The sequence below is a fragment of the Dermochelys coriacea genome, chromosome 6 (genome assembly GCF_009764565.3).
Source record: "Dermochelys coriacea isolate rDerCor1 chromosome 6, rDerCor1.pri.v4, whole genome shotgun sequence".
Taxonomy (NCBI): Eukaryota; Metazoa; Chordata; order Testudines; family Dermochelyidae; genus Dermochelys; species Dermochelys coriacea.
The window spans coordinates 18,738,270-18,765,023 of record NC_050073.1 but is presented as its reverse complement, the minus strand read 5'-3'; the positions used below and the strand labels follow the sequence as shown (position 1 = coordinate 18,765,023).

Here is a 26,754-nt window from a genome sequence, read left to right as displayed (position 1 = left end):
AAGCAGAAGCCAATGTAGTTTTATTGCCAGATAAAGAAGTTTATCCAAGATGCAGCCCAACCCAGATTGTCTGAAGCCTTGTTGGCCCCCAAGCAGTTATTCAGTTTTTAAATTAAGTACAATTTAAGTACCTGAAATTTACTGAAGAAATTAAAGTATAGTATAGCATAAACGAGGGGTGGGCAAAACATTTTGGCCAGAGGCCACAACGGGGTTGCGCAACTGTATGGAGAGCTGGGTAGAGGAGGCTGTGCCTCCCCAAACAGCCTGGCCCCTGCCCCCTATCCACCCCTCCCACATCTCACCCCGACTGCCCCCCTCAGAATCCCCAACCCATCCAACCCCCCTGCTCCCTGAGTGCTCCAACTCCTATCCACACCCCCGCCCCAAGAGCGCCCCGAGGACTCCCATCCCCTATCCAACCACCCTCTTCTCCTTGTCCCCTGACCGCCCCCTCCTGGGACCCCCCCACCCCTAACTACCCCCCAGGATCCCACCCCCTTATCCAACGCCCCTGCTCCCTGTCCCCTGACTGCCCTCCCGACCTCATCCACACCCCTGCCCCCGACAGGCCCCCCGGGACTCCCACTCCCAACCCTCCCTTTTCCCCATCCCTTGACCGCCCCCCCAAAACCTCCGCCCCATCCAAATGCCCCACACTCCCTGACTGCCCCCCAGGACCCTCGGCTCCCTTACCCAACCCCCTCACCAGCACCAGGAGCTCGCAGCCGTGCTCCCAACACTGCCCAGTAGGAGCGGCGGGCCAGAGCACTGCCTGTGCGGTGGCGGCGGCGCTGCAGGGAGGGGCAGACAGTGGGGGAGATAACCTACCACAAATCTGCTTCCCACTTAAACAGTTCTCCACCCCTACAATTAACATCCTTCCTCCCACTTCCCCCCAGCTTTCCCGTGAAAATGGCAAGGAGGATTAAGTTTTCAGTGAACCCTAAAGATCATGAGGTTTGGGACTCGCCTCCCCGGCCAGGAACTCAGAGGCCGGGCAGGATGGTCCCATGGGCCGGATGTGGCCCATGGGCTGTAGTTTGCCCACCTCTGGTATAAACAGTCAAGACTCCATATAGATATTCATGCAATTAAGTGTCAGAATGGATTTTCATCTATACTAGGACTCAGAAATAGTAGACCTGCTGTAGTTGTTTGGCATTTTAGCATTTTTGCAGCAGCAAAGACAGCTAAAAAAGGTGAACACAAGACTTCGCTTCCACTATGGATAATATGGACTCAGCGTGTACAAACTGAATAGTGTTTTTCAGTAGAGTTATGGTTATGCATTATTCCAAGGCGAACAAGCAGCAAAAGCTAAAATGATGACCCATTTTGAAGTCAAAACTGTTCTCAAACAAGTGAGCATGCAATATCTGTGTGCAGTCAGCTTAAGCACAGTTTGATAATAGACTTGAGTGGACTGCAAAAATAATTTTTTATTTTTTCAAGTTTACAAGATAACCCTACAGGTATACATTTACATGAGGAGAAAGCTATACTTGCTCAATGAATATGATTTTATATATTTCATGTGTCCTTTGTGTACATTCTTTCAAATGACCAGGGTTCAACTGTACTCTTTAAAATCTAAACGGAGATAGTCATCATAAAATAGCAGGTTACAGGTAGTAATTTTTAGGACACGGTAATAGAAAATGAAACAATTTTATTAGAAGGTAAATTAATGTTAAGGACAACATCAAGCATGGTAGCCTTAAGCACTACACTACAAGTAGTAGACTCACCTGTCATGGTGTATAATTAAGCTTATTGCCTCAAATAGCACAGCATTCTTTGCATTTGAGTGTTGCACTTTCTTAGATTTTGGGGGCTCCTGAGCTTTGTTAAGAATAGTTTCCAGACATTCTGTGAGACGACCTCGCACTGCAGCATCTTCTGGAGGAAACAAGACAAACTGTTGGACAACTTCATCATACAGTAAGGATGGGTATTTAATCAGTAGTGTTGAGCAAAATGAATTATTCCCCAATTGAGAAGAAAATTGTTGGTGTCAGCACTAAGTTTACAGAAGAACTCTATGAACACAAGGGTGGAATTGGAAGACTCCCTACGTTGCATGGAACAGTATTGGCAACTAACACGATTCTTTACCCCATTACCTGGAGGTGGATAGCACTGTAACAACCTCAAAAGCTTTACAGACAACCAAGGAGCAGGGACAAAATAATAAGTATAATCCTGGAGATCGGTTGATGCAGATGTCACAATCTGTAAATACACAAATAATCAGCATCTGAATGACAGAAGTTCATAAGATCTGACATTATGAAAATGTTCACTGTTCTTTTTAAGTACCAATACAATGTGTAAATGAACTTACATTTAGACACAACACATTTTTAATAGTATATAAAGGTAAAGTATAAAAGTTTCATTTTTAGTAGGCTGAACACATCACCTAATAAGGATTAATGTGCAAGTAATACAATAAGTAATTCAAAAATCAATATATCTAAAGAAGACACTGAAAAATATCAGTTGTACCAATATCAGTAATCAATAACGGCCAATTTGAAATGTCTTATATTTAGTTTTATAGGACTAAAGAAGCCTAATTTAATAAAGACTGAAACGTGTTTGTTCAAAAACAAACAGATGAGTGAGGAAAAAAAAAAAAAATCACGCACCCATTGACCAGCAGATGGTACAGATAGTGGCAAAGTGAACCCTTGATGGATTCATATGCTTCAGATTGATATTGCAAAGAATTAGTAGCGTCTCTCTTTTTCAGGATTTGTTAATTTCATTTTGGGAGAGTAATTTTTGGCAATTTTGAGGTTTTTTTAGTTATTCAAAATTCAGGTTTTTCAGGGTTCTCTTTGCATATAGAGTAATCGTTGAAATGTTCCCTAGTCTACTTTAATGTAGTACTACTTAAAACAGAATTATGTTAAAATGTACTAGGTAACCTTTAGTGCACACCAGCAGGGTCTACACAGACTAATGAATGCACAACACATTAGCCACTTTAGAAGTCCACATTACTGCTCTGTGTAAACAAAACCTTAGATACAAATAATCATTCCTTGTATTTTTCTGGTGCTTATTAGATAAATACCCATTTCATTTTTTTTGCATTAGTGGTGTTTTATCAGTGTTCAGCAATTAAAACCCAAAATCAGAAACCCTAAATATCAGATACAAAAGTGCCTTGTGGAGTTACGACATCTCATCCATTTTCCCAAAAAAGTTTGTACTGCAGAATCTTTTCTACTGTTTATCAAAATATTTTGAACCTATGTAGAACAAGATTTCTCTAGGTTCATTCGCCATCTGACAGCAAGGCTGGGAGACAGAGGGAATTCAGATCTGGTGCAAAATTGACCTTTTGTTTGGCAACATGAGATCTGGAATCAGTGGCAATGATCTTAGGTGGCAGACAGATTGTGTAGCTCAGTGAACCAAAATCGTATCTGCTACACTGGTACTATTAATATAATCTTGGCACAGTACTACCTGATCTTGTGTAAGACCCTCAGGAATAAACACAGAATAGGTGGGTTTGTATATACTGAGTCCTTGACCACCAAGTTAGAAAAGCAACCAAAAGAGAGCCTGGGATGATAAATCTCTCTAGAACAGAAGACCTGACATTTGTGAACTGTTGCATATCACAAACAGGTCCATGGTAGCCATAATCCAAAACACCAAACAATCAATTATCTGGTGCAACATTCCATTTTTGAGTGAGTCTGATCTCCCACTTGTGATTGGAGGTGAATTAGCCACTTAGCTCATCTCCTAGGCTGACCTGCAGACCATGTAAGCATACTTGTAGTGTTTCTTTCTAGAGGTTTGAGTTTATATGTTGGAGACAGGTATTAACATTTGAGAAGACAACAAACCGGAAAAATCAGTAAATAAGTTAGCCAGCAATATTGGGAAGTCCATTGAAAGACTAGCACAAATCGAGATCTGAAATCTGCCACTTATGCGAGACAGAATTCCTGGCAATTCTTTTAGAGGAGTGGGTCCTTAACCAGCTCAAAAGTCTAATGCGTCTCCACATGCTGTAATAGAATGGTTTCCTTATGTGAAGTTGGCTGGACATGAAGGGGAAATAATTTGTAGTAAATAGTAAAATAAAATATGTCACTGCTTACAGTTAAATTATGCACCATGGATTTCTTCATCTTTAAGGACATAAGCGACAAGAGGAAATGTTTATGGATGTTCAGTTCATCAGCAACAGATCAATAAAATATTAACGTAAGAAGGGCTATACAAGTACTTTGCAAACATTACTATTCAACAGAGACTGAAATCACTTGCAGATGCAATACAGCAAGTTTATTTCAGAGTAAGCTGTAACCCAAGTCTGTTAACTCAGTCCAAGTGAGTGATCAAGAAAGTTAAAACAGCCCCTGGTTACATTTCTCTATGGTTGTTTAATGAGACTTACTCTGCTTAGCCTAGAGACAGCCAAAGATACTGAGGTTTTAAACTCTTCTGGGTTCTTCTGTGCCAAAGTAGTGATAAGACTGGTAGCAGCAGTAACCACACCCTGGAAGAAAACAAAATTACTAATGTTTTTGTTCAAATATCAAATATTTAACATGTGCAATTGTTTAAAAGCATCAAATGAAAGACAGACATTTGTTATGTACCAGACACCCAAATCTATCCTTAAGTTTACACTAAGGAAGATTATACTATACTATTAAGCCTAAAAGTCAAAATCCAGTTTACATTAATCCACAGTTGTAAGTGATACCTTAAAAATAAGCTAACTGGCTTTTATCAATTTTTTTCCAAGTAGGAAAAGGAAAGGTAGTGAGACTTATTGGATACTCCCTCTTATCCACCCTTACTCCACTACACGGCCCCAGAATTGGTAACCCTCTCTTTTGGCCAAAAGCTGAAATGATTACTATTTATGTTTGGCATCCCAGAAGAAATAATGCTATGATAAGCTTACCAAATGCTGGTCATTGAGAAGATGCACCACCCTGGACGTCCAATCTCCCATGGGAACAAAGTCAGGAGAAGTTCTATACAAACGCAGCAAGCACAAGGCAGCACTCTGCTTCACGCTATCCATGGTGTCTCTGCAAAATAACACCTTTTCAGCCCAAATAAAGAGTCTTGGTACTACACAATGGACCAGTATCTGGTCATGCTTTTCACAGGCCACTAAACACTATTATCCAGAAGTAAACAAGAATGGAAACCAGCACAAGGATTTTGTTTTTGTTTTTATTAAAAGTATTAGATCCCCAAGTTAATTATTTAAATTACTTTCAACTACTTTAAATTTGTTATTAAGTACTTTGATAAGTGGTTTAAAAATTTGGCTAGTTACACTAGTGTAACTACCTAGTTTAACTTCTATATCCTTTGCTAAACACTATTTGGCAACATAAAAGCAATAGTGAGACAATACTCCCTTGTCTTCTAAAGCAACAGTACACAGGAGATTTTTCTTCACTCTACAGCTAGAAGTACACTAGTGTTAGAGATGTGGTAAGTCGAAGGTAAAGCAATACCATTGATCTTCAGTCAGAATACATTTGAAATTAGAGACGGGATGAGAGTGAAACCAGGATCTCAAGGTAGATGTTTGCAGTTGAAAAATGGTTTACAAATATTGTATGACCTTTATTTCCCAGAGAAGAGATACCAAAAGATGCTGTCTGAAGAGCACCATCAAACTTCATATAATTAATTTGCCTTGTCTATTAAGAATAACTCACAATCTTTATGAAACAAGCTAATAGATTTAAATTTCTAGGGCATTACTTGATTTCTGTAGTGGTATCCTGCTTGATAACACATTATGGAACTAAAGTTATTCCTTTCAGCCACATGATGCAAGACAAAATTAAATGCAGCCCTTTCTCTTACGGGGAGCTGGTAGCGAATCCTAAATTTAGATTTAACACGAAAATCTGAGTAACTTTTGAAATTCAGCAAGGACAAAACCCTGAGGGTTTTGCTTGTCTCATGAAATTCTGTTCAGGCTTGGCTGAGCTCTGCAATGTTCAATCACCATTTATTTAGCTTCTCTTGCTTGTGTACATCAGAAAAGTCAAAGTAACTGACTATGATTATTCTAACAAGCCAGGCCCATGTTGGTGTTGCCACAGCAACAGTATCACCACAACACTGTACTAGGAGAACTGGAAAATGCCAGAGCTTGTGTGGAAGTAACCAGGGAAAGGAAAGGGAAGAAGAGAGCCTTGCAGAGCCTGCTCCCTTCAGATCCAGTAAATGACTCAGTGTCCCATCCTCCTTTGGGTACCAACACATGAGACAGAAGCTCAAGGACCGCCTATGAAAGGCTGGTGAATCCCCTGATGAAGATACATGACAGGGGATTGTTAGCTGCACACAATTAAAATAGGTAGAAATAAATAATAATAAAAAAACACTGAGGAAGTTGCATACAAAGAATCTTTGGAAGAATGGTTTTTAAGTTAGAAAAACAGATTTAAAATTGCATGTGCACAATTAAGGTTGCATGTGCATTGTGATGCAATTTCTAGTTATATGATCATATGCAACTTTTTCCACAGGATCCTTGGTGTATTCAGTGCACAGAATGAACAAAGCCAGAGTTAATCTTGCACAAGCAAGTACATCTGGCACTATCTGGGTAAAGTCAATTATCTTTTTAGTATGCAATACATTCAATTATTTTTCTATTACAATGATGAGAGGTGAATGAGGCAACCAAAAATCTAGTTAGTATTTCAAAAAAAATGTACGAGAAGGATCCATACAAATTAAGAGTACTTAATACTAATAAAGAAAGCAGAACTGAACTGAATTACTACCTGGAGGTTTTCATTTCTTTTAAGTCCTGAGAATCCTCATGGACATAGGTCTAGTCCTATGATCATAATTTCTTATTACACAGTTATTGGGTGAACTCCAGTCAGATAATAGTTGCAAAACTTATGTTTTGGCCACAGACTTGCTGGGCAAAAACAGGGAAAAAAAGATTAGTGGCAATTTAAAAGAAAACAGCCACTCAAATGATTTCCTGTGGATATAAAACCTTGCCTATCCCTATGTACATCTAGAAAGGAAATGTGGATTTTGGAGGAAGCTGGAATATATGATGCAAGAAAAGTTTTCACCTTCCTAAGGAAATCATAGACAGCAATAATGAGTTTCCAGTGGAGTACATTTCTAATAAGGAAATCTGTAGTTGAAGTATGGTGTTTTCAGATTCATTCACCGCCCATTTTAATAGGATTTAACTGAACAGGAAAAAGGGAACAGCTTTTGTTCTCCCAAGCAAAATATTTGGGATCACACTTCTGGGACAAAAAGTAGATAGAATTTTTAAAAATTCTTCATAGATACGTGGGTAATGAACTAGAATCTGCAAAAATGCAATTTGGGTTATTAACCGAAGAGGACACAAGGTAATTAGGACAAAATATTTTAATTTGTGTGCAAAAAGTTAAGTTTCTATATCTATGTTTAGTCACTTAAGCAAGCAACCTGGTTTTCAGGTGTGTTGAGCACTTATCTTCAATTCTTAATGATGGCAATTGGCACCTCGAGAACGTCAGGTCACTTAGGTGCCTAAACTTTCGACCCCTAATTTCATGCTGAGAACCACTAGTACTACCTATTGCTGTGCAGTTGATTCAAACACAATACATACCCAGCTACAAGTATTTTTGGAATTTCTCCAGCAAATGCTTCTGCCATCTCCCGGCTACCCACGTTGGCTATACAATGCAAAGCTAGTCCCATGAAGGTGGGGTTGCGGCTGGCCAGGTCATTCTTGATTGCATTGTTTATCAAGCGGATCAGCTCACTGTTGGAGTTCACTAGCACTGAGATGAAAAGATATCCCTGTGGTTCAGAAAAGGAATAAGAAAGTAATATTTCTAATAAATCAAGCCTGCTAAAACTAATTTTCTGTCTTTTGCTAATATTGTAAGGTATTCTATGAACTCATGTAGTTCCCCTCCAGCAATATTGTCCTTACAGCTCTCCCAAGAGTTCTGTGTAAATAAGTCCCTGGAATTTCAGTCCAATAATAGAATAAAGAGGTCCAGAGTTGCAGAGTACAACATTAATGTCTTCAGAGGGAAAAACACACACAAAAACCCCACCAAAAAACCCATCACATGTATATTCCACCCAAATCATATATTTTGCTCCTCAAAAAGATCCGAGCTCTGCTCAGTACTTGTCACAAACCATCACTTCACATGCACCTAGTAAATGTTAGTTCTCCTATTAAGGACATTAAAAAGGAGAATATACCTTCTAGATTCCGACAGTTAACTAAACTCATTCTGGTTTATTCCCTCTCCCTACTTCTCACCCCCAAATGTGCTGTTTAACAGAGGTCCTAAGCATCTGATTTTTTTTTTTTTAAGCTTTGACTGTATCCTTTCAGTTACCCTCTAAACATAGGTTTTCCTCTGAGTGGGATTCCATAAAATGTCTAATGTTCTACTTAAAGAAAGTACCTTGTCTAATGGAATGCGTGTGTCTTCATAAGATACATTAAAAATGTAACATGACTAGTTAGTGCAGTTAGTGTAACATTTATTTTAGAGGGTAAAAAAGGCAACAAAATCCTTCAAAGTTACTTATCCAAACAAGTAAAGGACTCATCTGTACAGCTAAAAGTTACTCCGCAATACCAGCTAGAACCATGCTAAGACCATGCAGAAATAAGGTAAGGGGGGGAAAAAAAACAAACAAACAAGCCACACAATTTATTTAAGCAGCTAGTTATATAGTGAGGCAGGACAGGATAGGCAACTAGGCAGTAAGACATTTCATAGACATTTCCTTCTTCAGGGTTGAGAAATTACTCACAATTTGTTTCTCTGTGTATCTGTTAGAGCTCAGTAGGTTTACAGCTTCCATGTGGCCAAAGTCAATATCATGCCCCAGGAGGAAGATGAAAAGTAGCTTGCAGACATACTTTTTCTTACTGTAGCCATCCAGAGCCTTGTCACCTAGTAAACAATTAAGAAAAAGCATATTTGAAAACCAAGACTCTTTGAAATGCAGCACAAGCCAACATTTGTATATCTCTGTATGACCCCACACTAGCATTCTAGTACTGCACAATAGCAGTCAAGTACTGCAGCGTGTGCTAAATGTTGTTTCAAGAGTTCTAGTTTTATCCTGTCAGGTTTCATTATTTATGTTTAAGGTTCTTTTGATCCATTAGATGGGAGAATCTATCCACTGCTTATTACACAATACAAAAAGTTACTGACTAGATAGTGTAGCTTGACTAGATATTCTGATGGACACTTCTGACTGTAAATATCTATTAATACATTCAGATTTAAAACAACCCTAAGTGGCTTACAATATTTTTGAACTAAGCTGCAAAGCAAGCAAACACTGATCAGATGTCTCTACAAAACACTGGCACCAGAACATCGGTAATGGACTATACTAGGGCTGTCTATTAATCACAGTTAACTCACGTGATTAACTCCAAAAAATTAATCATTAAATCATACTGTTAAACAATAAAATACCAATTGAAATTTATAAAAAAAAATATTTCGGATGTTTTTCTACATCTTCATATATACTGTATTCTGTGTTGTAATTGAAATCAAAGTGTACATTATTTTTATTACAAATATTTGCATTGTAAAAATGATAAAAGAAAAATAGTGTATTTCAATTCGTCTCATACAAATACTGTAATGAAATCTCTATCACGAAAGTGCAACTTACAAATGTAGATTTTTTGTTGTTACATAACTGCACTCAAAACCAAAACAATGCAAAACTTCAGAGCCTACAAGTCCACTCAGTTCTACTTCTTGTTCAGCCAAGACAAACAAGTTTGTTTACATTGACAGGAGATAATGCTGCCCTCTTCTTATTTACAGTGTCACCAGAAAGTGAGAAAAGGCATTTGCCTGGCACTTTTGTAACCGGCATTGCAAGGTATTTACGGCATTGGAACTGCTAAACATTTGTATGCCCCTTCTTGCTTTGGCCACCATTTCAGAGGACATGCTTCAATGCTGATGATGCTCCTTAAAAAAAAAAATGCATTAATTAAATTTGTGACTGAACTCCTGGGGGGAGAATTTTATGTTCCCTGCTGTTTTACCCATATTCTGCCATACATTTCATGTTATAGTTGTCTCAGATGACCCAGCACGTTGTTCATTTTAAGAACACTTTCACGGCAGATTTGACAAAACACAAAGAAGGTACCAATGTAAGATTTCTAAAGAGAGCTACAGCACTTGACCCAAGGTTTAAGAATCAGAAGTGCCAAAATCAGAGGGACGAGGTGTAGAGCATGCTTTCAGAAATCTTAAAAGAGCAACACTCCAATGCAGAAACTACAGAACCCGAACCACCAAAAAGAAAATCAACCTTCTGACTGTGGTATCTGACTCAGATAATGAAAATGAAAATGCGTCGGTCTGCACTGCTTTGGATTGTTATTGAGCAGAATCCGTCATCAGTATGGAAGCATGTCCTTTGGAATGGTGGTTGAAGCATAAAGGGACATATGAATCTTTAGTGCATTTGGCACGTAAATATCTTGCAATGCTGGCTATAACAGTGCCATGCCAATGCCTGTTCTCACTTTCAGATGACACTGTAAACAAGAAGCAGGCAGCATTATCTCCTGCAAATGTGAATAAACTTGTTTGTCTGAGTGATTGGCTGAACAAAAAGTAGACTGAGTGGACTTGCAGGCTCTAAAATTTTACATTGTTTTATTTTTAATCAATGTTTTTGTACATAGTTCTACCTTTGTAAGTTCAACTTTCATGATAAAAGATTACACTACAGTACTTGTATTAGGTGAATTGAAAATTACTATTTCTTCTTTACAGTGCAAATACTTAACCAAAAAAATAAATAAAAAAGTAAGAACTGTACACTTTGTATTGTGTTGTAATTGAAATCAATATATTTGAAAATGTAGAAAACACCCAAAAATATTTAAATAAATGGTATTCTATTTTGAGAATCGGGAAATTAATCTTTTTAATCGTTTGACAGCCCTAGAATATACAAATGTCAGTTTTGCCCCACAATCCGTGGAAATGGTAAAACCCCAATACTCTGGATTAATGCATTTAAGTATTCTACAACAGCTAATACACACATCAGGAAGTGGAGGAAGAGTCTTGACAAAAAAATATTTTGATTATGATTTTTTATTAAGTCTGAAACATTACATTGACTATCATGTGTAGAGGCCATAAGATAAGGTTAAGTTCCTCTTAAATGTCTGCTATCCAGTCAGCTTTATAAAAGTCAAATTTCAAAATGGTTTAGATTACAAGGTTAAGAGGTTTCATTTTATTTTTTAAACAAAAGGGCATGCTCTAAAACAGCTTACCTTTTATAATTGTAGTACAGAACTCTAAAATATGTATTTCTGAAAGTTCATCAGCATTATTTTCCAACCTTATTGTTTTTGTTAAAATCTTATTGTTGTGAAGCGATGACTAAAGGGGGTGGGGAGAATATGATGGAGGTCTATAAAATCATGAATGTTATGGAGAAATGAACAAGTTTTATTTACTCCTTCACACAACACAAGAACTAGGGGTCACCAAATGAAATTAATAGGCAGCAGGTTTAAAACAGACATAAGGAATTACTTCTTCACACAACACATAGTCAACCCATGCAACTTATTGCCAGGGGGTGTAGTGAAGGCCCAAAGTATAACTGGGTTCAAAGAAGAATTAGGTAAGTTCATAGAAGATGGTTAATAGGTCCATCAGTGGCTAAGATGTCAGGGACACAACCCCATGCTCTGCGTGTCCCTAAACCGCTAACTACCAGAAAAATGGGACTGATGTTCTGTTCATTCCCTCTGAATCATCTGGCACCAGCCGTGGTAAGAAGACAGGATAATGGACTAGATGGACTGTTTAACACAGTATGGTCATTCTTATGTACTGAACAGTACAGCCAAAGCCATCTGGCTGTAAGTGCTGTTCGGAAATAGATATTCAGGCCTGTCTGTAAAGGCCTATACTCTAAGAATTTAGGTGTATTCTCATCACTTAGCTAGTTATAGAAGCATAAAAGAAAGAATCAAAATCACGGTCTGCCAGTGTAAGGGCCTTCTCTTACTGTGACAGTCTGAGGCCCTGTGTTTAGGCTAAGATCTTTGGCTAAGCAGCAGAGGCAGCCATAAGCTGGGAAGCGACCGGTCACATCCTCACATTCCAAACTAGTCACACTGAAATAAGTTGCTATTGGGCTGTTAGGAATACAATCCTGTCCTGATAATGCCTATCGCCTCCAGAGAAAGGGAAGTGCCTAGAAGATGGAAAAGGAAACTTAGTTTAATAGCATCCTGTCTGGCAAGAACTCACTTATCAATAGCTGGGATGTGAAATCCTCATTTCTGTGTTGTTCTATCACTGTAGTCCCCAATTCCCCATTGTTTGTCTGTATAATCTCTGTCTGGTTCTGTGATTGTTTCTGTCTGCTGTATAATTAATTTTGCTGGGTGTAAACTAATTAAGGTGGTGGGATATAACTGGTTAAATAATCATGTTACAATATGTTAGGATTGGTTAGTTAAATTTCAGGAAAATGTTGGTTAAGGTATAGCTAAGCAGAACTCAAGTTTTACTATGTAGTCTGCAGTCAATCAGGAAGTGTGTGGGTGGGGGGAGAGAAATGGGAACAGGGAATGGGGGGGGAGTGGAATCATGTTTTGTTAAGGGCAGGAATGGGAACAGGGACGCAGGTAAGGGGGACACTAAGGAAGGAAACCAGAATCATGCTTGCTGGAAGTTCACCCCAATAAACATCGAATTGTTTGACCTTTGGGCTTTGGGTATTATTGTTCTCTGTTCATGCGAAAAAGACGAGGGAAGTAAGTGGGTGAAGGAATAAGCCTCCTACCAAGTGCAATCTTTCCAGCAGATGATCTGTTACAGTATAGGAATTATTTTCTTGTAGAGAAACATGAACATTGTGCCTTTTGGCCAACAGCCTCTTCCCTTCCCCATTCAAGCCTACAAAGAAATGTCTAATGATCAGACAGTTTCCTAGAGTTCTGTCTGTGTAACAAAATTTCAGAGAAGCTTCTTCCCAGAAGCTTGTAAAAACTTTTCAGCTATTTTTGCCTCACTCATAGTGAAACAGATACATCTGTCAAATCAATGACCAATTTTTCTGATGGGCAGCATTAGTCAGCACAGGACTGTATGGTATAAAGCCTTATATGAAAGGTTACATTATCCCAAAATCATATTTGCTCTTATCAAAAATAAAGCTACAAAACCCAACTCACGGCATGTCTTTAACCGGCTGAGAAGTGACCAGCTTAATCTACAGCACCTGAATCAACAGGCCAGTTTTCAAACTTGGGTATCTACAGCTAGGTTAACAAATCCATGTTTATGTAGTTAAAGAAGTGACCCTGATTTTCAGAGGTGCCAAGTACCCACAACTCACTGACACGTATTGATAATCAGGCCATTTAACTTGGTGCCTAAATATTGAGGAACTTCAGCATTCACTTCTATGAAGATTTCCGAAATTTTTAAGCGCTGCTATTACATAAATTAAATTATGTTGCAGTTGACATAGCAAGCTCAGTGACTGCACAAAGTGTCAGACAGAGTGCCTGGCTTATCGCAGATTATGCCAACAGGTTACAATATTGCCAAAAAAACCTGAGTGAGGCTCCGAAGAGTCATAAGATTGGGGAGATGGGGGGGTGGATGGGAAGGGGGAGGTATTTGCTTTTTGTTTTTTCAGTTTTGAGAATCCAAATTTTCAAGTTTCTCTACAAGCATGAAGGCTAACAAATTTTTAAATTATAGTGAAGATTTTCATGTTATCACTTGGATTCCTGGAGCTAGGGCTTGAAGAAAAATACCAAATATCACTAGACTTGTGGAAAAAAAATGGGAAGAAACTGTTTTCTAACCTGTATCAGACAAGTGTAGATATGACAAACTGACAGGAAAAAAACCCAGATGGCCATCATGAAGAAAATCCCTTTACATAATCTAAAAATATCTTTATTTTAAGGCAAATAAAATTGCCTTGACTTCTAGAGACCCCGAGTGCCAGAACAATTAAATCAAGAATTTAAATTAGACATGAATCATGCCTGTGTTTCTGCATATAGTACTCATGGGGGGATTCTGCACCACTGCACAATGCAGAATTAATATTCTGTGCCAAATTTCATTTTCCCCCATAGAATTGATGCTGCAGAGCTGCTGGCTGCCACTAGGGGCTGCTGGATCCAGCAGAGCCCAGCTCTCCAGCTCACAAATACAGGACACTGTGGGGGAGGAGGTGAGGAGAGAAGGGGGAGCTGGAGGGTTCTGGGCAGCTGCAGTTCCTTCAGGACCTGCTGGGAAGGCGGTGGCATGCAGAAAATTCCATATAAGCCTGGGACCCAGCATCAGGCTGTTTCTCCCTCTGGATCTCTGGGGAGGGAAGAGGGTGCCCCACAGCTGGGCTCTGAGGGGTAGGAGGTGCGGGTGTCTGAGATCAAAGGGGCAGAGTTTTCCCCCCCAAGATGTGCCCAGCTGGCACATGTGGCACACCCATACTGAGGTGCCCAACAAAAGCATAACACAGCGGCTTCTTTAACTCTCTATTCCTGGGGAAATCTGTTCTTATTTTTATTGTTACAGACATACTTGCTGACATTAATTTTTCAATAAATTACCAAAAATAATTGAAAATGGCATGATTATATAGTGTTATTTTGACAAATAAAATATGCAGAATTTTAAATTACTATGTGCAGAATTTTCAATGTTTTGGCGCAGTATTCCCACAGGAGTAATACAGAAGCAGCAACACAGGTCAACTGACAAAACTGACTATTTTACTATGCTGTTCTTGCTGGGGAAGCACTACAGCAACAGCAGTACAGCCAGACAGGATCTTCTTTTGCTGATGGGGCAATCTATAAAGAAGCGACTGAAAAAAGCAAATAAATCTCTCCTTCTCTCAGCAATGAATCATGCTTACAACTCTGCTGATTCTGCAGAAAGATAGCACTATCAGCAACAGCAGTGGAGTGAAAATCCACTAGATTCATGTCACTTAGTGAAAAAGGAACAGCACCACCTTCAGGTCAGGGTAAGCAACCAAAGGAAGCAAAAAGCGAAGGGTGGGAGAAAGACAACAGAAGGCAATAGTAAAGAACAAGTGGGAGAGACGAGATTGTTGGGAAAAGATGGAAGAGGAGCAAGAACTGGGAGAGATGGCAGCTTGGATTTAAAAAATGTAAGATGGATACCGCAGTGTCAACATGAATCTAGGACAGATGTCTGTTACAGTCTTTAGTCTCTGCCAAACTTAATGAGCAAGAGAGTGATAGTTCTGCACTCAAGGCAGGGGTAGTGAGCACTTCACACGACACTATTCTCTCGCTAGTAGACTACTATAGGATTTAACTAGAGGAGTCTCTTTCAAACACCTAGACATATGGGAATAGGGGAGCATACACAGAACCCTGCAATCCACTGAAAAGGGGAGCCTCAAAACACACCAAGGGAAGAGATGAATTAATAGCTTTCATCTTTAATCAGATGTCAGCAGATCGGCTGCTTCAAAACACTTGCCCCCAGCAAGTTTCTCCAGGTCTCCTGTAGAACTCCTGGAAACGTAATGGGTGTTCACTGTGATCTGAAGGAAGAATACTTTTGATTGATAAAAAACAGGGTTTGGGGGGTATTTTGGTGGGGGGGAAGGAGGGGAAAAATGGAGGGGGAAATTTAGATTTATTAATTTGGAGACTAAGACACGAAGCAACCTTAGACAATCTGTGGTTAGGCCACTGATCAAGAAACAATCTGATATTTAATACCTTAATCAGATATGGGTGTCTCAAACCTGTGTGATTGGAGAGTACTGTAAAAATTGACTAAGTTCACCTGGATTTCTCTAGTATCTGGAACCCCCATAATTAAGGGCTGGATACTGTACTTATATAGCATTGATATTGGTACATGTGGAATAATAATCCATTAGGGTAATCCCCAACTCTTAAAATTTTATGGGTTGAAAACACCTTTCAGTTATACCTAGAAGCAGATGGGAAGCCAGTGCAGTTCAGAGCATAAGTGCAGTATTTCAGTCATGTGCATGCAACTCATTAAGTCAACTTGCCACAGCTTTTTGTACTAGCTGAACTTTTCAATTAATGTTCCAGAGTAGGCCTAACTAGAATGGATTACAATAGTCCAAATTCCTACTCACTGTCAAATGGAAAGTAGGTGTTAATTCCTTCTTATGTACTTGAAATGCCTTCTCGTGCATTTGAAAACCTCCCCCTAAGTAAAACAGAAAGGAAGAGAATACCTTGGGAACCAGGAGAAATTAAATAATCCCCTTGTTCTCTCTCAGTTACAGAACAGTGGACGCTCAAATGCTCTTTCTTGGTCCCAAAAAAACGTTTAACATGCTTTGCAGGAACCAATTTCTTATGTCAGAGAAATGACCATCTGGACTCTGCAAGAACTGCTGAAGGATCCCACTGTGAAGATGAAACCAGTCAACCCCAATAGGTAAACCATTTGTATTCAAATTCCACACAAAAAACTTTAAAAAGGTGAAATTAAAGCTGAGGGCTAGTTTATACTGGCAGCAGCGCTTTAACGTAACTTGTTTAGTCGGCGGCAGAGCGCTGGGAGAGAGCTTTCCCAGGGCTCTTAAAAAAAACCACACCTCCACAAGGGGAGCTGTAGCTCACGAAAGCTTATGCTCAAATAAATTTGTTAGTCTTTAAGGTGCCACAAGTACTCCTTTTCTTTTTGAGAATACAGACTAACATGGCTCCTACTCTGAAAGTTGCAGATGTTGCATCTACCGCACTGTTCTTCGATGAAGTACTGGGGAGAAAATTTCAGACTGCAGACTCTCCTTTTTTACCAGCTTGGCTTTTAAGAGAAGCAGCGCCTACCTAACAGGGTGGATAAAAATTAATGATTTTTTTTAAAAAACCCACAAACAGTTTTAAATTTAAATCTGATTTTGTTGATAAAATGCTTTTTTTGGGGGGGAAACGATCTAAAGATATATCTTTGAGCTATAATGTCTCATCATGGAACAGGGATTATACATTCTAATTCTATAGTATGAGACAATATATTCATGTAACGTTTAAGAAAAGTTTTGTAAAGGAGTTCCAATAGTTCATGGATTAGGGACCTAATTTTATGGGGTCCACAGGTTTCTGTATAGATTATTTAGGTTAATTTACCCACCCAATGGGACACTCTGCTCAATGTAGAAGATACCATCAGCGATGCTTAGTTTTGCAGTTCTCAAACTGTGGATGTGTCTCTCTAGAGGCAACATGCTTGTTAACAGCAAAAATGTTTTTACATGAATAAATAAATAAATAAATAAATAAATAAATAAATAAATAAAGGTGAGAACTAACAAACCTCAACTCTATTGTCCCTCTACAAATTTGTGTACACAGATTCAATCCCTTACCTCTCTCTAAGAGTGCAAAGTTTCAAAAAGTCTAATGAATAGATTGTTGGGGACGGAATAGATCTGGATAAGGAGAAGAAGTCTGGAGATAAATGTTAGAAACAAGGGACATATGCTTGTTTTGTTAAAATATGTTTGCTGTTGAAGAAAAAAATCCAGAATACTTAACGTTGTTTTAGTTAAATAAAACTATTTAACAATGTCTGTCTGGTGATGTTCTCCTTCTAATATAACATGGCAAGAAAATACTCCAAATATTAATGATTAACCTGTTGATCTGGAGACCGTTCACCTCCCAAGGACTTCATAAATACCTGCTTCAATTACCTTTAGTAAATGAAATAACCAAACAATCATTCATTTTATGATATAGCTGTACAACTAATCTGAACTGTCTAAAAATGTATAGTGTGTACCTTCTAAAAATTAAGTCTACATCTATCTCTGAATTGTCAAGAATATGGATTAAGGTTATAACAACGAACAAGAATGCACTTTTATGTAGAGAACCATGATTAAATTGAGTCTTCCTCACTGGTGATTTAAATCAAATCTACCCTGCTATCTATTCATCTTGTACAGGTTGCAGCAGAGATGCATATCTGAGGAAGAAGAGTAATTTGTTTTAGGGCTGTCAAGCAATTAAAAAAATTAACTGTGATTAATCTCATTATTAAACAATAATAGAATATCATGTATTTAATTTTGGGGAGATATTTTCTACATTTTCAAATATATTGATTTCAGTTAAAACACAGAATCCAAAGTGTACAGTGCTCAATTTATATTTATTTTTAATTACAAATCTTTGCACTGTAAATGAGATAGTATTTTTCAATCCCCACCATTGCAAGTACTGTAGTGTAATCTCTTTACCATGAAAGTTGAACTTACAAATGTAGAGAATTATGTACAAAAAACCTGCACTCAAAACCAAAACAATGTAAAACTTTGGAGCCTACAAAACCACTCAGTCCCACTTCTTGTTCAGCCAATTTCTCAGACAAACAAGTTTGTTTACATTAGCAGAAGATAATGCTACCTACTTCTCACTTTCAGGTGACGTTATAAACAAGAACAGGCATTCCCATGGCCCAGTTGTAGATGGTGTCTCAAGATAGTATGTGCCAAATACCCTAAAGATTCATACGTCCCTCCATGCTTTAAACCACCGATCCAGACGGCATGAATCCATGCTGATGATAGGTTCTGCTCGATAACAATCCAAAGCAGTGTGGACTGAAGCATGTTGATTTTCATAATCTGAGTCAGATGTCACCAGCAGTTCTATTTTGGTGGTTTGGGTTCTGTACTTTCCACATTGGAGTGTTGCTCTTTTAAGACTTCTGAAAGCATGCTCCACACCTCATCCCTCTTGGATTTTGGAAGGCACTTCAGATTCTTAAACCTTGGGTCAAGGGCTGTAGTTATCTTTAGAAATCTCACATTGGTACCTTCTCTGAGATTTGTCAAATCTGAAGTGAAAGTGTTCTTAAAATGAACAAGAACATGTGCTGGGCCAGGGTAGGCAACCTATGGCACGTGTGCCAAAGGCAGCATGCGAGCTGATTTTCAGTGGCACTCACACTGCCCGGGTCCTTGTAACCAGTTTGGGGGGCTCTGCATTTTAAATTTAATTTTAAATGAAGCTTCTTAAATGTTTTACAAACCTTATTCACTTTACATACAACAATAATTTAGTTATATATTATAGAAAGACTTTTTAAAAACATTAAAATATATTACTGGCATGTGAAACCTTAAATTAGAGTGAATAAACGAAGACTCGGCACACCACTTCTGAACGGTTGCTGACCCGTGGGCTAGGCCATCATCCGAGACTGCTACAACATGAAATATATGGCAGAATTTGGGTAAAATAGAGCAGAAGTCATACGATTCTCCCCCAAAGAGTTCAGTCACAAATTTAATTAATGCTTTTTTTTTTTTTTTAAATGAGCATCATCAGCATGGAAGCATGTCCTCTGGAATGATAGCCAAAGCATGAAGGGGCATATGAATGTTTAGCATATCTGGCATGTAAATACCTTGTAATGACAGCTACAAAAGAGCCATGTGAATCCTTGTTCTCACTTTCAGGTGAAATTTAAATAATAAGAAGGCAGCATTATCTCCCACAAATGTAAACAAACTTCTTTGTCTTAGTTATTTGGTTGAATAAGAAGTAGGACTGAGTAGACTTGTAGGCTCTGAATTTTTACACTTTTTTACATAACTGCACTCAAAAACTAAACAAACAAAATCTACATTCGTAAATAGCACTTTCATGATAAAGACACTGCACTACAGTACTTGTATGAAGTGAACTGAAAATACTCTTTTATCAGTTTTACAATGCAAATATTTGTAATCCAAAATAATATAAAGTGAGCAGTGTAAATGTTGTATTCTGTTTTGTAATTGAAATATATACATTTGAAAAGGTAAAAAAAATCCAAAAATATTTAATAAATTTCACTTGGTATTCTATTGCTTAACAGTTGATTAAAACTGCGATTAATTTTTTAAATCATGATTACTCTGAGTTAATCACGTGAGTTAATTGCATTTAAAATTGACAGTCCTAGTTTGTTTCATTTTGTATTACAATATAAAATCTAAAATGGATTCCAATACCGAAGACTAAATTGAACTGTGTACAGTTTGTTTAAATAATCTTACTAATAGTTTAAGCACAGCTTTGTTATTTTAAGTACGTTGTGAGAACTCAACAGCCACCCCACTTCAAACACACATGCCTGGACACACGTATGATGCTGAAGAAACCTCAATTTGTGCAACTGAAGTCTCCATCCTAGCACTTGCTCTGATTTTTGCACTGTTTACTGTAGTCTGAAATTGCATAAAGATCCCTTGTCCATGATGAATCTCACTACACAAAAAACCCAGTGTTTTAGTGACAAAGCATTATATATTTTCCTCTAATCACCAACAGCAAGTTCGTATTTTGTTGCTCACAGGAAACAGAAAGCAACAGGAAATATTTTTCTTCTGATTAGGTTCTCCTCAATGAAAGATATATACATAAGTTTCTGTAACAACTTATGTTTGAAATTCAGCAGAAACAGGAAGGATCCAAAGAATTCTGGTCAGCAGTTTCAACCACAACAAACAGGACAAAAATTACCTCTTTCCCTAGAAAAAAAACTTGGTGTTCTTGTCATCTCATGGGAATTACTATCCATTGATGAGGCAAATTTCACTGTTGTAAAGAAGGGCAAATTATACTTTCAAATTTCTTCTTGTTTTTCCCCACCACTTCAGAGATTTTAAACACCAGATTATAGAGCTGTGCACACACCAATAGGAACTGCATGCTTCTCTCCAACACGTAATCAATATAGGAAAAGCATAACATCAAAAGCAACATTATGAAGTCTCCTCTGAATTTATTCCAACCAGAAACGCAAACAAGGATATGGTACAAATGACAGTTTGTAAATGAAGCCACAACAGAAAGGGGAAAATTAGGAAAACATCCTGAGTTGTCTGCAATTTTACAGCAGTTTTTAAAGTATAGTCTATTGAATACAATCAGAAAGAGTACGAACACTCAATTCTATGCGACTGGACTGTCTATACACAAAATTGCTAATTGGACTGGTCGGATGTTATCTTGTGGGGGAATTAGTAAGGTAGTTTTTTTGGAGCCAGTAACCAATTGGAATGTAAAGATTTCAATTTTATGTTAAGGCGGTAATGGTTTACATTCAGCAGAGAGAAAATGGATTCAAGCACACATGCTGGTGCAAAAAGTTTGCTTGCCAGTTTGTGCAATTCAATGATTTAGCTTTAAGTTCTGTATGACTTGCTTTTGTGTAGTTAGTACACTAGTTCCAGCAATCCAGTGGACAAGCAGATAAAGTATTCTGGTGGTAAGCACTCATATCACAGCTTGTAATGTGCTATCTAGTTTTGGTAGCTTCTATGTTCACATCTATAAACTTTAGAGTAATTTATGTACTTCTGCCAGCAAGCATAGCAGGAATTATAGAAAGGAGCCTAACTGAACAGTTTAAGTGAACAAGCAAAAGCGTTCAGGAGTTATTTTACAATGTCCGTTACAAATCCTCAAGTACTTAGCTGCCAGCATACTAGCAGTAGAAAGCTTACTATGATACCTACAAATCAAGAAGTAAAATCAGGTTTTAAATATCAGATTACAGTAAAATCTGTTAACCCTCTCCAAGAATGTTTATATTAAAGTATTTATACTTATGGTCTAAATAAACTCTCTAAAGAAATATTGCTTCAAAAAAGCGTTAAACAGAAAATGTGTGTCAGTCAGTCAGTCAGTCACCTGTCTGCTAAGACCAGACTTTGGAACAAACATTTTTGCTTAGACGAAAAAAGTATTCACGTTATGCTAATACAAGCAACTGGTTGTTGTATTCCTTGCTATAATCATAAAGCACCTGTCCCACATACTGTCCATAGCCCTTTTTTTAATCGTTTGGTAGAAAGTGCATTATGATGCATCTCTGCATGCAATTTCGGGAAAGGAACAGTGACAGGACTTTCAGTTCTGATAAGAAATCAGAACAGACTATTTCAATTACAGGATCTTTCAATAGCACAAGTTAAACTACAAACATTTTAAGGATAAAAATGAAGCATCTTAGGTTAGAGTGGCTGAGCTTTGGTAGAGGAACAGTTTAGTGAGTTATTAGAACAGGCAACTGGGATTTAGAACTCCTCTTTTCTTTTCCCAGCTCTACCACCGACTTACTACACTGAGAAGACAGACACAGTTTGCCTGTAGAATCAGCATATAGCTGGCATCCGAGATTGGTGTTTCACAGCTTCAGGATTTAAAGAGTGCTTTGAGATCTTCAGATTAAAAGTGATTTATTAACCCAGTAACTTCCTTAAGAAGCAGTCAGGTAAAGAGAGTCTCCTTAAAACTGCTCGTACTCATATCTTCACAGCCATGTTTACAATTTACCACTGAGGGAAAAAAGGCACAATGTTTCTAGATATTTAAATAAAAGGGCTACATTAGAATTTTTTTTTCTAAGACAAAGACCCCTAGATTTCAGTCTTTACACTCCAACATTGTGTCCTCTATTTGCTCTCCTTGGCCTGTATTTTGTTTTGATTTGTTTCAAACCACTCTGTCGTACACAGTCACGGAAGCCCCAATCCTAGTGGTCAAGTTTCCTTGTACTGAAAAATCCAAGTCCATATTTAGCTTAGACCCTTAACCACTGGGAAATTCCAACAAATTGGGGGAAGGGCTTCCCCGAGACTGACAAAGGCAGTGTTAGAGCCCAGGTCTATGTACTTGGGCTACCTGGGCTCCACCAGCTGGGGTATGGAAGTTCCCTTTTTTCCAAAGATCTCCGTGCCATGGCATGCAGTGCGATGGGAACACAGTCACAGAATGCGAGTCTGGGGCCAGCCTTGAGAAATAGCCACAAGGAATTCTTCACTCATTCCTACAGGATAATTACAAAAGAACTCATGACTGGTCCATTGGGTTGGGGAAGAGTAGGCGTGAAAGCCAGAGTACTGGAGCTAAGTGGGCCAATGGAGTCTGAGGATGCAGAGCAATGAGGAAGATAATTGGATTTGAGCTACGCCAGAGCAGGGAGTCAAAGGTGTGCTGGGAATATAACACTAAATTGTGGTGAGGGAAAAAATAAAGGCAGCCACCAACATTGCTTCCTAGTACCACTCCCTGCCCACCCCTAGCTCTGCTATCAGTAAGCTCTGCACTGTTCCAGAGGCTGTCTTCAAGCAATTTACACAGTATCCAACAAGTAAGCACCTCACCTTAACTTTCTGCCTATAGTGCCAATATTTCCAATAGGATTAGTTAGCTGGCAATTAACTCAATTTACATCAACGAAAATTCTAGTCTAGCCAGAGCATTTGTAAACACAGTCTGGAACAGGTTTCAGAGTAGCAGCCATGTTAGTCTGTATTCGCAAAAAGAAAAGGAGTACTTGTGGAACCTGAGAGACTACCAAATTTATTTGAGCATAAGCTTTCGTGAGCTACAGCATCCGATGAAGTGAGCTGTAGCTCACGAAAGCTCGTGCTCAGATAAATGTGGTAGTCTCTCAGGTGCCACAAGTACTACTTTTCTTTTAGTCTGGGACAGCATGCCCCAAGGCCTCAAGAACTCCTGTATAACGGGCTCTTCAACTGCAAGTTTTCCAACTGCCATACAAATCACATTTCATCCCTTACTATCACAATGCAGAATATCAGATTATACTGTGAAGATAAAGTAATTCTCTCTCAAATTAAAATATGATTCTAGGTTGAAAATTAAGCAAGAAAAAGTACACATGGTAAGCTAACTGGAGAGAGGCTTTTCTGCAGTGAACACAAGTCACACAACATTTAACAAAGCATAGGCAGAGCACACAGCAATACTTAGTCACGTTTGCGCAAAATTTTGTTATAACCTTGGCTTTGATGCATTATACTTTTGACAAATTACTCAGGCTGAAATTCAGAGTGAAATCCTAGCCCTCAGGCTGAATTTTTTCATGTTGTGGCTAGAACTTGTTAGTCTTAAATCTTCCTAAATAGCTAAAAAAAAATCATAATGCTTAGGCACAAGGAAACAGAAGTAAGGCATCATGGGCAACCTAAATTCTAGTATTTCTTAATTTTTAAGCACTTGACTTTGTAACACAGAAAAGAGTTCTTTAGTTTACGTAGTTTGCTTTTTTTAAAAAAGGGATGAAGATTAAAAACAAGTTGTGATCTTTAAGAATCTCATTAATGCATCAGCAAGGATTGAACCCTGAACGCTCAGCACTTCAACACAGCTGGTGTTACAGAGCTACCCATGTTAGCTGAAGGTCATTTTCTGCAAGGGGGGGCAGCAAGGGGAGAGAGAGAGGGGAAGGGACTCTGTCAGGCCACTTACTAGGCCTGAGGGAGCATGGCCCAGCTCTCCCCAGAAAGTGGACGAGTTCCTTCTCCATTTTCACTTTTCAAGGGGGTTATGGGCCACTAAGCTACGTGCAAATCCAGAGGGATTTTCAGAGAAGCCCAGTAAGACTCTTGTTCCACACTACAGTCCCAAGACAGGCTACCTGCTCCCAGGGCTCCCAATGCAGTGTGTACTGCTGCTTTGGTGGTGGTGATAGGAGCGCAGTTTCTAATTAGAATGTGTATGTTCAGTAATTGTCAGCAAAATTTGTTCAGCATTCTTACAAAAGCAGAGAAATAGTAGTTTTCAGAAGTTTGCATTCAGATTTGGCTAAAACTAATTTCATTGGAAAGAAAATGCTTTGGGCCATTTTTCTTGCTGCTACATGGCAGAGACTCACTGGAAACAATGGAAGTGCTCGATCTTTTGAGAAAAGGTCACAAGGATCTTTTATAATGAAAGCATTAGGCAACTTAAATATGGGGGAGCTAATAGTAATCCCTATAATAAAAGGGTGCTGCATACATTATTTGCAAAACAACTTTTCTGTGCTAGTGCACAATTAAGACATTATGCATTCTCTAAGGCCATGTCTACACTACCACTTACAGCAGCAAAACTTGTGTCATTCAGGAGTGTGGGGAAAAAAAAAAACAAAAAAACAGCCCCCTGAACAACTTAAGTTTCGCCGACAAACAGTAGCGTGCACAGCCTTATGCCTCCCACCAACATAACTACTGCCACTCATGGAGGTGGTTTCATTACGTCGACGGGAGCACTCATCGGCACAAAGCGGCTACACAAGCGATCTTACAGTGGCGCAGCTGCATTGGAACAGCTAGGCCTCGTGCTGCTGTAAGCATGCAAAGTCACCAAGTACTTAATGGCTACCAATTTTGTCTCCAGTTACTACCTTACCAGTGTATAAAATATGTTGCTTTATAAAGGATTTAAACACTTTGTACACAATATTGTACACAATATATTCAGCCAGTTCAAAATTCTTGTTAGACGTCTTGGGACAGATTTCAGCGTTTAAAAAAAAAAAAAAAAAAGGAAGGCAGGTGATCAAATAGATGCTAGCGCGATAGTAGGGTTTTTTTCCTCCAGATATGGAAAGCTGCCAAGCGAGGGCAGAGGCACAACCAAGAGAGGAGAATATACAAAAGGGAAATATAGTTTATTGACCTGTGAAGTAAAGAGCTGTAAAGAAGACGGATACAACAAGCAGCACGGGATGCTAAAAACGTAGTAAAGGGAGAGATAGTGAAATAAGCAAGCACATGATTTAGGTCTGAAGTTTATTTCACTTGAAGATGTGCCACCAATTTTGGCTTGGGGAGACAACAGGTTACTGCTAATGGGAACAGAGTCAAATTGCTCCTTAACATTGGGCGTATAAGCAGATCTAATGACCAAGTAAAAGTGCCACAGTGATGATAAAGATTTTAAGCCCTGTTCCACAGCAACATTCACTTATCTATGTTCCCCTCCCTCAATTAACAAGCTCTGCTTTCAGAATAAAAAAAAAAAAAAAAAAGACACTCCTCAACCAGCAGAAAATGTCCCTGAGGAGGGGAGATTACAACATATAAATAATATGGATCAGGGCTAGCTGAAGGCAACACCAGTGAAGACTGCACAACAAGTTAATCTTAGAAAGCCACTTCTGTTCAATGTTTGGGAAATGCCAACATGAAAAACCTATAATAGCAACAAGAGGAAGACTTAACATTTGATGAATACTTACAAATTTGGCTGCATACAAGCAGCTGTGGAACTACACCTTGTCTACAAATAGCTTTTTAAAAAACACACACACAAGCCCCAATGCTCACGCTTTCCTGGCAAGTCACTAATTAATATTTTCTCAATCTGCACAGAAATATGGCAGATTTTTAAAAAGCTGTTATTAGGGAAAGGAGAGAGTTGCAGCCCCAAAAAATCCTCAACTGAGGAAAAGTCAGCTTTGCAAGGGAAGGAGTTTTTAAAATAAAGAATTCAAAACATTAACATTCTGGAATTGTAAATGGTTTATGTAATGACCTTCAATGCTAATGACTCAGTGGAATTCCACTAGCAGAAAGCAGCCGTACTAACAAAGTGCGATCTGGTACCCTGCAAAGTGTACAGTTATCCAATATGGTATCTATTTACATATGCTCTAAGTTTTTCATTTGTTAAAAAAAAACCAGTTATGTAGAGAAAAGTGTGGGTTGGGACCCAGCTTCAAATATCAAAACAGCAACTTTTAAATTCTCATTCTTGTGATTAAACAAGCTTGCAAGGAGTAACAATGTAGGATTTTGAATGCCACTCTTGGGGGGGGGGGGGGGAAAATCAGTCAAATTAACTTGAGCTATGCAGGTAATTGGCTTATTTTTGAAGACTTGCAT

General features: G+C 38.6%; 1 protein-coding gene and 1 long non-coding RNA gene across 7 annotated transcripts in view; both read right to left on the bottom strand.

The window, feature by feature from the left end:
* Positions 1–26,754, bottom strand: part of AP2A2 (adaptor related protein complex 2 subunit alpha 2) — a 104,177-nt gene that overhangs the window by 36,444 nt on the left and 40,979 nt on the right. For 4 of the 6 annotated variants that reach the window (XM_038405094.2, XM_038405092.2, XM_043517850.1 and 1 more), the window contains exons 3-8: positions 8,821–8,963; positions 7,646–7,839; positions 4,946–5,075; positions 4,430–4,531; positions 2,127–2,235; positions 1,752–1,902 (exon numbers count right to left, since the gene is read on the bottom strand). In XM_038405094.2, the coding sequence (XP_038261022.1) occupies positions 1,752–1,902; positions 2,127–2,235; positions 4,430–4,531; positions 4,946–5,075; positions 7,646–7,839; positions 8,821–8,963 (829 nt within the window). The remainder of the gene's footprint in view (positions 1–1,751; positions 1,903–2,126; positions 2,236–4,429; positions 4,532–4,945; positions 5,076–7,645; positions 7,840–8,820; positions 8,964–26,754) is intronic. The other 2 variants (XM_038405096.2, XM_038405093.2) reach the window with 1 other exon arrangement.
* Positions 203–347, bottom strand: LOC122460867. Its single transcript, XR_006282446.1, has 2 exons — positions 312–347; positions 203–281 (listed from the first exon to the last, which is right to left on the bottom strand). It is a non-coding gene; the product is annotated as an uncharacterized LOC122460867 (long non-coding RNA).